Source organism: Elephas maximus, chromosome X (genome assembly GCF_024166365.1).
Source record: "Elephas maximus indicus isolate mEleMax1 chromosome X, mEleMax1 primary haplotype, whole genome shotgun sequence".
In the NCBI taxonomy this organism is placed as follows: domain Eukaryota; kingdom Metazoa; phylum Chordata; class Mammalia; order Proboscidea; family Elephantidae; genus Elephas; species Elephas maximus.
In genome coordinates this window covers 169,776,998-169,793,181 of record NC_064846.1, presented here as the reverse complement: position 1 = coordinate 169,793,181, position 16,184 = coordinate 169,776,998, and the positions used below count along the sequence as shown (strand labels likewise).

Genomic DNA, 16,184 nt, shown 5'->3' with positions numbered 1-16,184 from the left:
TTTCTTCTCCAGGAGACTTCTTGGCATCATCACGAAAAAGGATGTTCTGAGACATATGGCCCAGATGGCAAACCAGGACCCTGAATCCATCATGTTTAATTAGCAACACGGTGGCAGTTATTTAGAGAAAAACACAGTGATAGTGTCATTCTTAAAGAAATAAACAAGCGATACATCATTATCCAAACGGAAGATCATGCACTAGGGCAGCGAAAACAAAAGCTTTGGTTGAAAGGAAGGGGAGAAGGATGAAACCTTTTTTTTAAAAACCTGTGCATCAGTGATTGGGATTTTATAGCTTTAACCCCTTCTGAGTTTCCAGCTGTGTTCTTAATGAGTTTACTAACTGCTGCGGGGGCATGTGGGTGGATGTGAATGGTGTGATTTGTACGAGGACACTGAACACAAATGCCGAATGGAGAAACCTTTCCCCCACCTGCTCAAGGCTGATATTTGTAACTTAGGAACACATGTGAAGCTTTGAGTCCAAAAAGTAAAGGGGTGCTGGGGTGTAAGCGTCCTTATTTTTTAGTTCCCGAAGTTTTGCTGCTATGTTACTGAATGATACTAAAGACATTTGCACTTTGTTGGAAAGGAAAAAGAAATTAAATTTGAACAGAGTGAAAGCTGCAAGTACACAAATGGGCCCACTCTTGACCATCACATTTCTTGCTCCTGTTCTCAGCCTATTATTTTGTTCACTCATCCGTTTCTGAACCAGCGCCAATGGCACTGGTACAATGAGTGTGAAGAATTCAGGTCTCTATGTAAGACCCGAATCTTGGGCCTGTGTGACGAACTGTTGTAGCATTTACTGCCGCACCGTATTTCCTCCTGTACAAAGGGACACATCCTCATTTTGGCAGCAGACATCCCTGATCATTGATTCACAACCCTGTTGCATTTGCTTCATTTATCTATTGCTGTTGTCTATGCATTCTTAAATATTAATCAGTCCAGCATTTTCCATGGACCATGGCCTATATGCTCCCTGCTTGCCATAAACGTGCTTTAATTTCCAAGTAGAGTATACAAGAATCAAAACAGACTACTCAGTGTTATTACTTATTTTTCCTCCCAGGTCTTATCAAATACGGCTGCAGAGAGGGTAAGGCATACGAGCTCTCAGTGGGAACTCCTCCAAATGGATTGCAAGAGAAATACTAAATTGATTCTAAATCAGTTCCATTCTCTTCTCTGTGGGATGCAAAACACCCAGCTTTAATGTATAAGTGTGCACTTTCATACTAGCAATCAAAGCACAGAAGGACAGAGTTACATTTTCGACAGCCCGTTTAAGCATTAGGCATCTCTGCATTTGAATTTAACGGTACATTCTTTTAGTCAGGACTACTGTCTTGCTGTGGGAAGGAATTTAATTATATTTTAGGTCCACCGTAGGATGATGATCATAAGATTTATCCCATTTGCAGTTTCTCTTTTAGTCTTTGTCTCTCCCTTTCTATTGAAACATCCACATCCTTTTTGATCTCATTGTCATTGAAAACCCTGTGGTGCACAGTTCCCCTCTGACACTTGTGGGGTCGCCATGACGTGGGGTCGACTCGATGGCAACTGGCAGTGGTAGTGGTGGTCATTAGATACTGATTTATTAGCTAGGTGTGCATCTGGCTGCAAATTATGAAACCTGGGGAGGCGGGCACTCCCAAACTATCGCAATATCATCCAGGATCCAGATTCCCTTTGATATTTCTTTTCCACCATCCTTACTCTTTGTTCTTTGCCTTATTGCCTCATAGTTGCAAGATGGCTGCCGCACCTCCAGATATGTCTGCTTTCTAAGCAGGAAGAGGGAGGAAAAAGGAAGTAACAGGGCGTATTATCAAGGAAGCAAAGCTTTCAGAGTGACTCTCACCTTATGCCCACTGGCTAGAATTCCATCACATGGCTCCCTGTAGCTGCATGTGAGTCTGGGAAAGGGGGCTTTTAGTTAGGCACGTGATTCTGAATGAAATCATTGTGTCACTATCATTACTTCCTGTCTTTACTCTCTTGGCCAACCCCTCCAAACACTCAACTTCTAAGCTGCCACCCAACACTTCTCTCAGATTTGACATAGAACTCCCAATCAGCATCCATTGTTTCTGCCATCTTAGCCCTAATAAAATTTTCCATTTTGGATAAAAACCTAGCTATAAGTGGGGCTCCATGAAAATACTAGTCGATGGGACAGAATATACTGATAGATTCTCTGGGTTAAAAAATTTTGTCAGATCATGCCGACAAACTATGGAAAATTTCTATAATTAATTGATTCCTTAAAAATAATATCAAATAGCCACTTCCGTGTGGAAATATCCAGTCAGCAGTAAAACATTTTATATTTGGTCCTAGAATGGAATGAAATTTGTTACCTAGTTCCTAGCACCTATGTGTTGCTTATCAGATCCTCACATGGGCGTTGTTATTAGGATTTCCACAGAATGTTTGCAAGTGGAGCTGGATTCTCCTGGACTTTGAATCTTAAAAAGCCTTCAAGATTGCTTCATGTAGTTCCTGTTTTATTCCCGCCTGGCTTTCCTGACAGTTTGCCCACAATGGGAAAGAGAGTATTAGTCATGGTCTGGCTTTATGGAATCCAGGAGGCCCTTTGTGCTGAAAAAAGTAGGTTCAAAAGGGACAAAGAGTGAAAAGATAGCCAAAGGTCACTCAACCCCCAGAATTTACTTCTACCCCAGCTGAGGCAGTGGAGGAGATGGAGGAGATAGTTTACTCTGGGCCAAGGTCCCCCGCCGGAATTTGACAGTTGTATCTGCCTCCCCAGCGTTTAGGATAGTGACGTTCAGGAATTCATGAAAACAGTTGGGAGAGTTCTTGACTTCAGTGATCCCGCCTTGTTTTCATTCGCCAGTGGAAACTCTAATGTCATAGAGTTCAGGCTCCCCTCAAGAAGCCAGGGTCAGGTGGGTGGATGAAGGTCAAGATGGGGGAGTCTTCAGTCGGGATCACCGCAGTGAGCTGCCTTCCTTGCATGAAGCCCTAACTCAGTCATGCGGCCCCCTGCCCACCGGCCCAGGGTCTCAGGGACACTCCATGGGAACGTACTGCTGCTCTGTCACTCTTTATCAAAAAGTACGGGGGTCTGGATTCTGAGAGTCTGAGCATATCCGAATGCAGAACTTCAGTCCACTTTCCCTGGTGGTGCGATGAGCCACAGGAGGAGAACTGGGACAGGTAGGCGAGATGAACAGCTTTCAGAATAATATCTTCTCTTCAGACATTTGTAGAACTTTCTGGGCTCTTTCTAAATCAGTTTTTAATGTAAAAAAACAAAATAATAAATACAAAGAGAACAAAGTTCTCTAGCGAGGCACATTAACCTATTTCTTGCCCTCTCTCTCTCTTACTAAGGAAATGTGTTGTTGGACACCAGATTTCTTCTAAGTGTTTTTGAGCACATCCCTGGGAATACAGATGTGCGCATCCACATGGCTTTTAAAGAAAAGTAAATGTGCTGGAAGTAAATCACTCTATATTCGATTTTTGCTGTTGTAGAAACAGGCAGTCTCCAAGTTCCCTGTACAGTATTTCCCACAGGCGGCTCAAAGGAGAAGACGTGTAAATAGATACGTTTTGGCCCTTAATAAGTCACAGATACTGAAAAGTTGAGAGCAGTTTGTTTCACTTAGGTGAGAAGTGGTTACTTTCAATTATTAACATAAGCAAATTTTGCCCAGAATTCACTCTCAGAGGCTGAACTGGAGCGAATGAGCAGTCCAAGGAGGCTCGTTGAATCACCACGGAATTGTACTATTATGCCTCATTTTCATTTTGCATGGCCAGTGTTTTATCACATTCAGCTTCTAACCTTCTGATTAGGGAAGGAGCCAGCCACCAAGATATTTGGGGATATAATGTCCAGGGGTGGAAACAGACCTGGCCTGCTGAGGACTGCGGGGATGCTCGGGGATTTGGTGGGAGAAGGACTATTTGAAGCCAGTTTTATTTTTCTTTTGTGGGGAGGGTAGGAACAGGCAGATCGTTCAAGACCTTGTAGGGCAAGGTTTTTGTTAGTTGCCGTTGAGTTGATTCAAGGCTGTGATCTTTCAGAAGCAGATGTCAGACCTGTCTTCCCAGGCGCCTCTGGGTAGGTTTGAACTGCCAACCTTCTGGCTAGTAGTGGAGCCACCCAAGGACTCCTTAGGGCAAGGTAAAGACTTGGAATTCAAGGGAGTGAAGTGATTTGACTTGTATTGGCAAGAGCGGAAGCTAGGAGTCTGGCTAGAAGGCTATTGCAGATAGGTGAGTGATGATGGGGGGTTGCACCAGAGAAGTTCTTAAATTCCAGATACAAGGTAGCGCTAACAGGATTTGCTGGTGGACTGGATGTTAAATGGTACAACCAAGTTGCCATTTACTAGAGTGGATAAGACTAGGTGAGCTCTGTTTTGGAAATGCTACATTAGAGATGCCTGTTGGACATTTCAGTCAGGAGTTCAGGGGAGTTGTTATGCTTGGACATAGGAATCAAACTATTAGCACATCGGTGGTATTTAAAGCCATGACTGGAAACTTCCATGGCCTAATGACAACCTAAGAGCAAAGAGAACCCACATGCCAACAGAGTGTCACTGGTGAGTTTCAGGAAGCCACATGGATGTTGGACACTGATAGGACTGCACGTGAATTCCAGCTCCATCAAGTCCCGGGGGTATGACATTGTCTAATGGATTGAACCTCTCTGAGCCTAGCTTTCCCCATCTCTGTTGAGTGAGCCACTGATTTCTACTAGCGGCATGACCATGACAGTTCAATGAGTTCATCACTGTAAAGTGCCTGGCAGGTAATGTGTCCATGCAAATGGTAGGTATTACCATCTTCTCCCATTCTGAAGCCCTCCAGTAGCTTCAGTTAGAAGGTAAGTAATCTTGTGTTGTTAAAGGCCATATTACACTTCAGTTTAATCATAAGACCCCACAAAATCAATAGAGATTGGGTTAGCCAGTTGCCTTTCTTTCCAGCACCTCCTGCAAGAATTTTTACAACAATAACAACAAAACAAAAACCCAGATCTCTCAAGGGATGTCAACAAATTTCTCACTGACTCCAAATTAATGGGAAATTATTAGAAAAGAAACAATATGGTAGAAAATCCTATTTCTCTGTAGCTTCATACTGGCTTGGAGGGCAGAAGAGCATAACTACGTATAGATACTGAATGATTACTTAGCTTAAAATTTGGAGCAAGAGGTCACAAAACACAAGAAGCTTGCTGAATTTCAGACAAAGTAAAACGCAACGCCTTCCATACTTCTAGACAGAAAAAAATCTATCCAGCATGGTGTTGATGTAGAACTAAGTCCCCTTAGGAAAACTCATGAAAGAACAGTGTTTTGTGGGCCTTGGTCGGCTATTTGCCTTCAACATGATGCAGTTAAAAGTCAGAGGGGGAGAATGAACAAACAGTGATTTGTCTGAGAGAGGACAACCCATCAGTTTTAATTCTGGGGGCTTAGCTGGAGCTAGCCGGAATGGACTTGCAAATAAGCGTCTGGGTTGTACACACTTCTTCAGGGGCTTTCTTGGAGTTGAGACAGGGCCAGAAACTTCCATCTCCGCCTGGGACAGTGCACTCGGGCTAAGCACTGAGGAGCCTGGCGTGCCTGCTGTTCCGGCTCTCCCCCAGTTCATTGGTAGTTAATTGGCTAGAAAGAAGCTACCATATGTGAAGGCAGATAGGGGGCGTCTCCTTTTGGCAGACTTCAAGCTTGCATGTCATTAAAGAAATGGTTTTTCTTTCTGAATGAGCAATAAGCAAAGAGCACCTTGTGGGGATTTCCAAACCCCTTTAGTCAGTATTTGGCTCCCAGAATGAAGGCAGCAATTTCTATGTGATTCCAGCGTTTGTTATGGAACACATATTTCAAAGATTAAACAGCCTGCCTCAATCCAAACAGATTCTGTCAGAGAAAATGAAAACACGTACATAAATTCCCGTCCCGCAGGCTGCCTAACAGGTTAGGTCCAGAGGATGCTTGCTGGCAGTAGAACACCCCTTCCTTCCATGGGGCTCCATGTTCTTCCACACGCACACTTGCTCTCTTAGGGCTCTCACCTGTTTCCAGCTGATATTAACCCAAGCAGAAATTGGAACTAGCTTCCTTTTGATGAGCAGCTTTCCTTTCTGACATTTCTCAAATGGCAGCCTGCTCCCAGAAAGACGAGGGCATTTCCAGGACTGGATGCTGGGTGGTGTACATGGTCAACAAGGAACTTTCTCTAGGGATTTGGCAAGCCCAGTTGCTCCATGGGGCAATGGTCTTCTTGTTAGCTGCTATGGAGTTGGCTCCCTACTCATGGTGAACCTGTACACACTGGAATAAAACGCTGCTTCTTCCTGTGCCATCCCCATGATCAGCTGCAGATTGGACCATTGTTATCCATGGGGTTTTCACTGGCTGATTTTTGGAAGGAGATCACCAGGCCTTTCCTCCTAGTCCATCTTAGTCTGGAAGCTCCACTGAAACCTGTTCAGCGTCACAGCAACACCCAAGCCTCCACTGACGGATCGGTGGTGACCGTGCAAGAGGTGCATTGGCCGGAAATTGAACCCAGGTTTCCTGCATGGAAGGTGAGAATTCTACCACTGAACCACCAATGTGCAGTAGTTTCAGGTAATCATTAAAGAGCTGGGGAGCAATAGCAGATCTCAATGCTTCAGGGAGGAGCCCTGATGGTGCAATGATTAAAGCGCTTAGCTGCTAACAGAAAGGTTGGTGGTTCAAACCCACCAGCCACCCCGTGGGAAAAAGATGTGGCAATCTGCTTCCATAAAGATTACAGCCTTAGAAGCCCTATGGGGCAGCTCTACTCTGTCCTATAGGGTGCCTATGAGTCAGAATGGACTCGATGGCTAAGGGTTACCGTAAATTAGCTAACTGCTAGAGGCTGGGGAAAACCAAGAAGAACAAGATGTAGCTCTTGCTCTCAATGAACTCTGAACCTAGAAAGTGGAAGCAACCATATCTCTAACTGAAATGTTGTTGGATGCCATCCAATTGATTCTGACTCATAGCGACCCCAGGTAACAAGAGTAGAACTGCCCCATAGGGTTTCCTGGGCTGTACTCTTATGGGAGGGAGCCCTGGTGGCACAGTGGTTAACTGCTCAGCTGCTAACCGAAAGGTCAGTGGTTTGAACCCACCAGCCATTCTGCAGGGGAAAGATGTGGCAATCTGCTTCTGTAAAGATTGCAGTCCTAATCTGTCACCTGGGGTTGCTATTAGTCAGAATCCGCTAGACAGTAATGTTTATTATCATTTTATGCTTCAGCGTACAGTATTTCCACAGGCTGCTGCTGGCTGTGAGTGGAAACTAGCAGCTTGGTGGCTAACTAAATTGGGAAGTCCCATCTCACTGGGGTCCCAAAGGCCAGTCCTTGGGAAGGACTGCTGTGATGGCAGGAGTGTGAAAGAACAGGGGGTCTCTTTTTGTTTCTTTCCAGAGTTTCTAGCTGGATGATCTGGGAAAAGTGGCTTAACTTGAATGGACTTCAACCACTTCATCTGTAAAGCAGGGACATTTCCTTATGTTTGTTCATCTTTGCAAGGTCCGGGGACCAGCCGCAGCAGCATCACCCTAGTGCTTGTTAGAAATGCAGAATTTCCAGCCCTACAGGTCTGCCGAGTCAGAACCCAGGCCATCTGTGTGCACATCCGAGTTTGAGAAGCTCTGTGTTAGGCAACAAAGGTCTAAATGAGATGTTCCTCCCAGTTTACTTCCAGCGCCAAGAGCCAACATTCTCCCAGATTCTCATGCTTCTAGAGGGAGAGGAAGGCATTGCCACAGGGATGGGGCTGCTGAAAAGCTTCTGCAGAAAAGCGAGGTACAGACGCTTGGTGTGAGGTCTCTAAGGCCTGTATCTGCTCAACCCCCAAACGTCCCCAGTCACAAGAGCATTTCTGCATGATGCTCTGTGTCAGGGTTTCTCAGCCGTGGCACCAATGACATGTGAGTCACGATGATTTTCTGTGGTGGGTGTGGTCCTGTGCACTGTAGGGTGTTCAGCAGCATCCCTGGTTTCTACCCACTAGATGCCAATAGCATCTCTCTCCCCACTGTGATGACCAAAAATGTCTCCAGACATTGTCCAGTGTCCCCCGGGGGGCCGAGACGCCCCCCTGCTCTCATTGTCCAGAGGGAGCACTGTGATTTACAAAGCATGGGGAAGGAGACCGTTCTTCGGTGTCATTTTGTTGAGTTTTTCATAAAGTTGGGTGAAAATCCCTAGTGTTAGGCAAAGACGAGATATAGACTTCTCACCCATCTGGTGTGTCTGCATGGTTGGGGCTCCCTAGGCCTTTTAACCAGAAGGCATCGATTTAAGGGGAGGGGGTGCCTTTGCCTCTTTCTTTCTAGAACCTAATGGTGAGCTCAGAAAGTTCATTTGTCTTATCTGGGCATAAACATCCCTCCAACTGGCGATTTAGAAACAACTGTCTTCACTTTCAACTGTCTGTGTGATCCTCCCTGCCCTCCTTCCTGTTATCTCGAACTTTCAGACCATATGCACAAACATGAATATAAATTGCTCTTTGCTTGTTACATCTCATCAGGAAGAATCCCAGCTGCTTTTTTTACTTGACTTTGAACATCTTCTGGTTTTTTTTGAAAGCTTGGCACAGGAGTTGGCAAACAATGGCCTGTGGTCTGTTTTTTGTAAATGAAGTTTTGTTGGCACGCATCCACATCCAGTTGTTTGAGTATCGTCTATGACTAAGACAGACTAGAAAGAAAGCCGTGGTGATCTACTTCTGAAAATCAGCCAACTTACTTCTGAAAATCAGCCCTGTGGATTACAATGGTCTGATCTGCAACCGATCACGGGGGTGGTGCAGGGCCAGGCAGTGTTCTGCTCTGTTATACATGAGGTCGCCGTAAGTCGGGGGCCGACTCGATGACAATTAACAGCAATAATAATGGCTGTGTTTGAGATACAATGGCAGAGTTGGGTGGTTGTGAGAGAAACAATGTGGCTTGCAAAGCCGAAAATATTTACTATCTGGCCTTTTTCAGAAAAAGTGTGCTGACTCCTGACTTAGAGTAAATTAGGGCCACCAAACTACGGAATAACCACCACGAGTAATTTAACTTTCTTCCCTACATTGGGTGGAAACTATGAAGAGATGCTTTCCAGACAGAAGCAAAGAGAGATGTGTGTGCGTTAAGTGGAACTTGTTAAGATGCTTTTCTATCCTCCAAATTTCTCCAATAGCTTAACTTGTACCAGAAATATCTGTCCCAACTTTGATATTAATAAAGGTATTGATGGCCACTGTTAGAATTTAAGTATGTTTTTTGTGAGGGAAAGTAATACTTCCCATTTGAATGGCACTTTGTAGTTTACAAAGGGATTTTATTATTAATTTGTTAAATGTATTCCTTTCGACAGTTCTGTGTGGTAAAAAATATTCTACCCATTGTTCAGAAGACAAGGCTGAGGTTCAGGGAGGTTACAGCACAGTAGAATCACCTGTGGAGCTTTTACAAACTACTAATGCCCTGGCTTCACCCCTACACTCTGCTTCAATAGATCTTGGGTGGGGTCAGGCATCAACTGTTTACAAAGTTTGCTGGGTGATTCCAGTGTGTCATTCAGACTGAGAACCCCTGAGTTCCAGGGACATGCTCAAGTTGATATAGTTAGGAGGTAGGCTGGCTGGAGTTCTACTTGGTGACCTCAAGTTCAAGGACTTTTTCCCTACAATAGTACAACCCGCCTAATCTCAAATTAGTCTCTCATTTGAATTGGTTGGTCTAAGCCACTGGTTCTCAAAGTGTGGTCCCTGGACCAGCAGCTTCATCATCACCCAGCAGTTTGTTAGAAATACAGATGTCCTGCCCCACCGTGGACCTGGTGAATGAGACAGTCTGGCAATGGGTCCATCCATCTGTGTTTGGGAATCCGGAAGAGGACAGATAAGTTTCAATGGAGAGAAGATGATAGAACACACACAGAGCCCTGAAGCAGGCACTGCCTCTGGGAAATTCGCCCTGGGTGGAGGGGCGGAATGAGTGGGAGAAGCGAAGGGGAAAAGTAAGAACCCATGGGCTGCTGGGGAAGTAAGAAGATACCAGGACGCCAAAAAAGGCTCTTGCCGGAGTCCTGCGAGGAGGATCTGCTAACTTCATTTTACTTGGGCAGCCCAGGAGGTGCTAGAAAGATCCCTGAATTCCTTTGCTGGCAAAGGCAGAAGGTTTTTGGTTTTTGAAGTTTGGTTTTTTATTTTTCTTCCCTGAATCCAGCACTTTGTAGAGATGCACATTCTTGTGTGATTAAATGCACCCCCTTCTGCTTGGAGCCAAAGTTGCATTCTTTGCTTCGAAGTCAGCCCAGGTGCTCCCTTTTAATTGTATTTTGTATTCAACTGTGCAGCCATCCCCTTCCCGGAGAGGGTTGGCCCCTAATCACTGCAGCATTTTTGCCCCTGCACCTGGGACTTCAAAGGCCCAGAAGCCAGATTGTAACCTGAGTGCCAAATTGTCTCTGAGAGGCATCACCATAGGCCTGGCTCTTCAAGGGGGAGGGACACCTCGGCGCTCCTGGGGGGTGAAAGAAGCCGGCCCTTTCCCAGGCCCCCTCCGAGCCTCCCCCGCCAAAGCACTGTCACTTCCAGTGCTTTGTCACTGCGCCAAGAAGCACGTAACTCAGTCTGCACACGGGTCGTTTGGAGTAAGAGGACAGACCCGTATGCCCGGGAAGGAATGTTTCAAGCAAAGGTTCTTGCGCCAGCTGCCAACGGGAGAAGAAAAGCAGAGGGGGAACTCCCGCTGACTGACATGTGAAAGTATAAACAAGGATCACAGGCTCCGAAAAGGGCTGCTCGGGGGTGAGACCGCATCATCTGATTCGGGTTTGGTTTTTACAGTTACTGGATCTGGAGAATGTGGCTGCAGAGCACATGCTGCCTCGCAGACAGGCGGGCAGAGTGTGCAGGGTTTAAGGCTGCACTTTGACATTGAAGTTGGACTCCAAGAGTTAACAAGAGCAGGGCCTACTTTGCACAGTAGCTTAAGTTTAAGCTCTCACAGCCCAGTCCCGGGAAGTAGATGGACTAGCTCGTGGGTCTGTTTTATTTCTTCAGCTCAAAGTGGGAACCCTGAAGGTACAAAACTGGGATTGGTTTTCTTCGTCAAAAATGTGAGTTTCTCAAGGTCAGGGAGCTGTGTCTCCCAATACCTTTTTCAGGGAGCAGTTCTAGTACCTAGTGTATTGTTGAATATACAATTGTGTGCGGTAAAGTAGAGGGCCAACAAAAATTAAGAAAACTCTCAGTGAGACAGATTGGCACAATGGCCACAACAATGGACTCAAACATACCAATGTATGAAGATGGTGCAGGACTGGGCAACATTGTACTTAAGGTTGCCATGAGTCAGAGCCAACTGGATGGCAATTAACAACAATTATATATACACACATATATAATTATTTTAATATATTTAATTATAAATTTCATTATATATAACCCAAACCCTTTGCCGTTGAGTCGATTCTGACTCATAGCGATCCCATAAGACAGAGCAGAACTGCCCCACAGCATTTCCAGGGAGTCGTCGGTGGATTTGAATAGCTGATATTTTGGTTAGCAGCTGAACTCTTAACCACGGTGCCACCAGGGCTCCTATTATACGTAGAAATTTATTAAATTTTTTTTGTGGTAAAATATATATAACAGTTTGTCATTTAAAATTTGCCATTTTAACCATTTTTAAGTGCACAATTTGGTGGCATTATGTTCACAATGTTGTGCAACCATCACCACTATTTATTTCCCAAACTTTTTCATCCCCCCAAGCAGAATCATTATATATTTTTGAAGAACAGAGAAATGCTGAGAGCCTGTTCCTTAGCTGGGACATTTTAGAATAAATCAGGAAAATGATCCTGGCAAAGTTTTCTGGAAGTATGGGGCATTCCCCCCAAAAGAGAGCCATCTGCCTTTGTGGAAAATGTCACATAAAACAGTCTGTGTCAAAAGAAAACGGGAATCAACTTTGTGTTTCATGGCCTGAGGGAGGCTGCTAAGTTGAGAGACGCTGAGCTTCCAAAGAATGAATATGAAAGTGGCGTCTGAAGAGGCTCAGAGCTCCGGTGTATCTTTGATCAAACAACCTGCAAAGAAGTGTGGCAGGCTCTAAAATGCCGAGGAGAGTAACCACTCAGGAAACCCACGCCAGTGACTTTACTCAACATGTCACATCAAAGGGGAAAAACGCCCCACTGAATGGAAAGTTCTTTTGGTGTTCAATGTCGAGAGAGAATAGAAATGAGATTAAATTTCAATATTTCTGGATTTGGTTAATAGAGTCTCTCTTTCAAATATAAGAACTTTATGTTGCCGTATTCTGTTGACTTAGTAGAAAAATAGCCAAAAGATGCATACAATAAGCAGGTTTGCAGGGGCATAAAAATATGACTACAGAGAGAGAAGGCATTATAATCTTTACAGAAGTGGTTCAAAACTTATTTTTAGCTGTGACAGCCAAGATGGCTGCAGTTCACCAGCAGAAATATCCCCACGGGTGAACCTCAGATTCTTAGGCAAGTCCCAGGACACCGTTTGCAATTTGGTTCCTTTTTCTGGGATTCAAGGAAGCTAAAGCAAAATGCTGGGGAATGATGTTGGAGGAAGACGACTAACCCAATCCTTTGCCACTGAGTCAATTCTGACTCACAGCGACCCTACAAGACAGAGTAGAACTGCCCCATAGGGTTTCCAAGGCTGTAAATCTTTAGGAAGCAGACTGCCACATCTTTCTCCCACAAAGTGGCTGGTGGATTTGAACCACCGATCTTTTGGTTAGCAGCTGAGTGCTTTAACCGCTGTGCCACCAGGGCTCCTTACAAGGAATAGCCATAGTAATTTATATTTTCTGTAAATAGGAAAAATATGCAAGCCTGAGTACTTCGTATTATTAACAAATCACAGAGCCGCACTTCGCAGTTTTCCACGCAGAGTTGCATTGGCGAAGGTCTCCTGTTGTACTTCAGGGGTTGCAAAGGCTCATGGTGGCCCCATCTTATACCCAGATTTCATTCTTCCTTAAATCTCCCCAGTAAGATGGAAGACACTGCAAGTATTTCTTTTATGTTCCCCCTCGTTGCCCGGGCCAGAACACTCTGATCCCTTACTTTCTGTTCTTCCTTTCTCTCCCCTCTTCTCCAAGGACCTGGTTCCATCCCACTATCTCTCGTACGCACCATTTAGCAAATTTCAATTCCATCTTCCCTCCAGTCTGTGCCAGCCACCCACCTGGTGTTATAGATTGTGTCCCCTGAAAAGATATGTTGATGTGCTAACCCCCAGTACTGTGAATGTGACTTTGGAAATAAGGTCTTTCAAGATGGTATCAGTTAACATGAGGTCGGACTGGACTAGGGTGGGTCCTAATTCAAAATGAGTGGTGTCCTTATAAAAGAGAAGAGACACAGAGAGACTCAGAGGGAAGACAGCCATGTGAAGACAGAAGCAGAGATTTGGAGTGATGCATCTGCAAGCCAAGATGTGCCAGGGATCACAGCCGTCACGAGAAGCTAGGAGAGGGGTGTGGAACAGTTTTTCCCCAGAGCCCTCAGAAGGAATCAACATGGCTGATACCTCTCTTGATTCCTTGCCTTCAGAAGTGTGAGGCAATACATTCCTGTCCTTATAAAGCCACCCTGTGTATGGTACTTTGTTACAGCTGCCCCAGGACACTAACATACCTTGGATTCACACATTCTTCAGAGGGAATAACTGCCAGGTAAATGAATCTCTACTTGCTAAAACCCATTCCTTCTCAGGAGTAGTGTTGATGGGCTTGTTTGTAAAACTCCAGTCTCAGCCCTGCGGGAACAGGGTCTAGAAGGATGAGGTGGAGATCTGTGTCTTGCTAAAACAGAATTGCTTTAGTTGGTACCTATCCTGGGATTATATAACACCTGCCCACCATTTTCATAGAGGTAAAGTTGAATGAAAATAAAATATTAAAGACCTTACACTTTGGCATAGGCTGGGCCTTGTTTTGCATCTGAGCTCTGCTTATTAGATGCATCTTCCTGGTTGTGTAACCTTGGACAAGTCACTTAACCTCTCTAAGATTCAGTTTCTTCATTGAATGTTGGTGTTAACTGCCATTGAGTCAGCCCCCAGAATCACGGCAACCCCATGCACAACGGAATGAAGCACTGCTGATCCAGTACCATTCTCATGATCGGTTGTAGACTGACCATTGCGATCTATAAGGTTTTCATTGACTGATATTTGGAATTAGATCGCCAGGCCTTTCTTCCTAATCTGTCTTAGTCTGGAAGGTCTGCTGAAACCTGTTCCGTATCATAGCAACACACAAGCCTCCACTGACAGATGGGTGGTGGCTGTGAATGAGGTGCATGGGCTGGGAATTGAACCCGGGTCCTGTGCATGGAAGATGAGAATTCTACCACTGAACCACCGCTGCCCCCCTAGCACTACGTCTTCATTTATAAAAGATGATAAAATTCAAACCAAACCCATTACCACTGAGTTGATTCCGACTCATAGTGACCCTATAGGGCACAGTAGAACTGCCCCATAGTGTTTCCAAAGAGCGGCTGGTGAATTTGAACTGCCGACGATTTGGTTAGCAGCCGACCTCTTTTTTTTTTTTTTAATAATTTTTATTGTGCTTCAAGTTTTTTAAGTGAAAGTTTACAAATCAAGTCAGTCTCTCACACAAAAACCCATATACACCCTGCTACATACTCCCAATTACTCTCCCCCTAATGAGACAGCCTGTTCTCTCCATCCACTCTCTCTTTTCATGTCCATTTCGCCAGCTTCTAACCCCCTCCACCCTCTCATCTCCCCTCCAGGCAGGAGATGCCAACATAGTCTCAAGTGTCCACCTGATCCAAGAAGCTCACTCCTCACCAGCATCCCTCTCCAACCCATTGTCCAGTCCAACCCATGTCCGAAGTGTTGGCTTCAGGAATGGTTCCTGTCCTGGGCCAACAGAAGATTTGGGGGCCATGACCACCGGGGTCCTTCCAGTCTCAGTCAGACCATTAAGTCTGGTCTTTTTAGGAGAATTTGGGGTCTGCATCCCACTGCTCTCCTGCTCCCTCAGGGGTTCTCTGTTGTGCTCCCTGTCAGGGCAGTCATCGGTTGTAGCCGGGCACCATATAGTTCTTCTCGTCTCAGGATGATGTAGTCCCTGGTTCAAGTGGCCCTTTCTGTCTCTTGGGCTCGTAATCGCCTTGTGTCCTTGGTGTTCTTCACTCTCCTTTGATCCAGGTGGGTTGAGACCAGTTGATGCATCTTAGATGGCTGCTTGCTAGCGTTTAAGACCCCAGACACCACCCTTCAAAGTGGGATGCAGAATGTTTTGTTAATAGATTTTATTATGCCAATTGACTTAGGTGTCCCCTGAAACCATGGTCCCCAGATCCCTGCCCCTGCTACGCTGGCCTTCGAAGCATTCAGTTTATTCAGGAAACTGCTTTTGGTTTAGTCCAATTGTGCTGACCTCCCCTGTATTGTGTGCTGTCTTTCCCTTCACCTAAAGTAGTTCTTATCTACTACCTAATTAGTGAATGCCCCCTCCCACCCTCCCTCCCTCCCTCCCCCCTCTTGTAACCACAAAAGAATGTTTTCTTCTCAGTTTAAACTATTTGTTAAGTTCTTATAATAGTGGTCTTATACAATATTTGTCCTTTTGCAACTGACTAATTTCACTCAGCATAAAGCCTTCCAGGTTCTTCCATGTTATGAAATGTTTCACAGATTCCTCACTGTTCTTTATCGATGCGTAGTATTCCATTGTGTGAATATGCCATAATTTATTTATCCATTCATCCGTGATGGGCACCTTGGTTGCTTCCATGTTTTTGCTATTGCAAACAGTGCTGCAATAAACATGGGTGTGCATAAATCTGTTGGTGTAAAGGCTCTTATTTCTCTAGGATATATTCCAAGGAGTGGGATTGCTGGATCGTACGGTAGTTCTATTTCTAGCTTTTTAAGGAAGCGCCAAATCTATTTCCAAAGTGGTTGTAGCATTTGACATTCCCACCAGCGGTGTATAAGTGTTCCAATCTCTCCACAGCCTCTCCAACATTTATTATTTTGTGTTTTTTGGATTAATGCCAGCCTTGTTGGAGTGAGATGAAATCTCATTGTAGTTTTGATCTGCATTTCTCT

At 44.9% G+C, this 16,184-nt stretch overlaps 1 protein-coding gene across 2 annotated transcripts in view; it reads left to right on the top strand.

Moving 5' to 3' along the window:
- CLCN4 (chloride voltage-gated channel 4) overlaps positions 1–9,290 on the top strand; it is a 74,234-nt gene extending 64,944 nt beyond the window's left edge. The window contains exons 13-14 of one of the 2 annotated variants that reach the window (XR_007515975.1): positions 13–6,592; positions 7,466–9,290. Coding sequence is in view for 1 of the 2 variants with exons in the window: in XM_049873122.1 (XP_049729079.1) it covers positions 13–103 (91 nt within the window). In the remaining variant the exon portion in view is untranslated. Of the gene's footprint in view, positions 1–12 lie in introns of both variants that reach the window. The other variant, XM_049873122.1, reaches the window with a different exon arrangement.
- Positions 9,291–16,184: the final 6,894 nt, after the last annotated feature.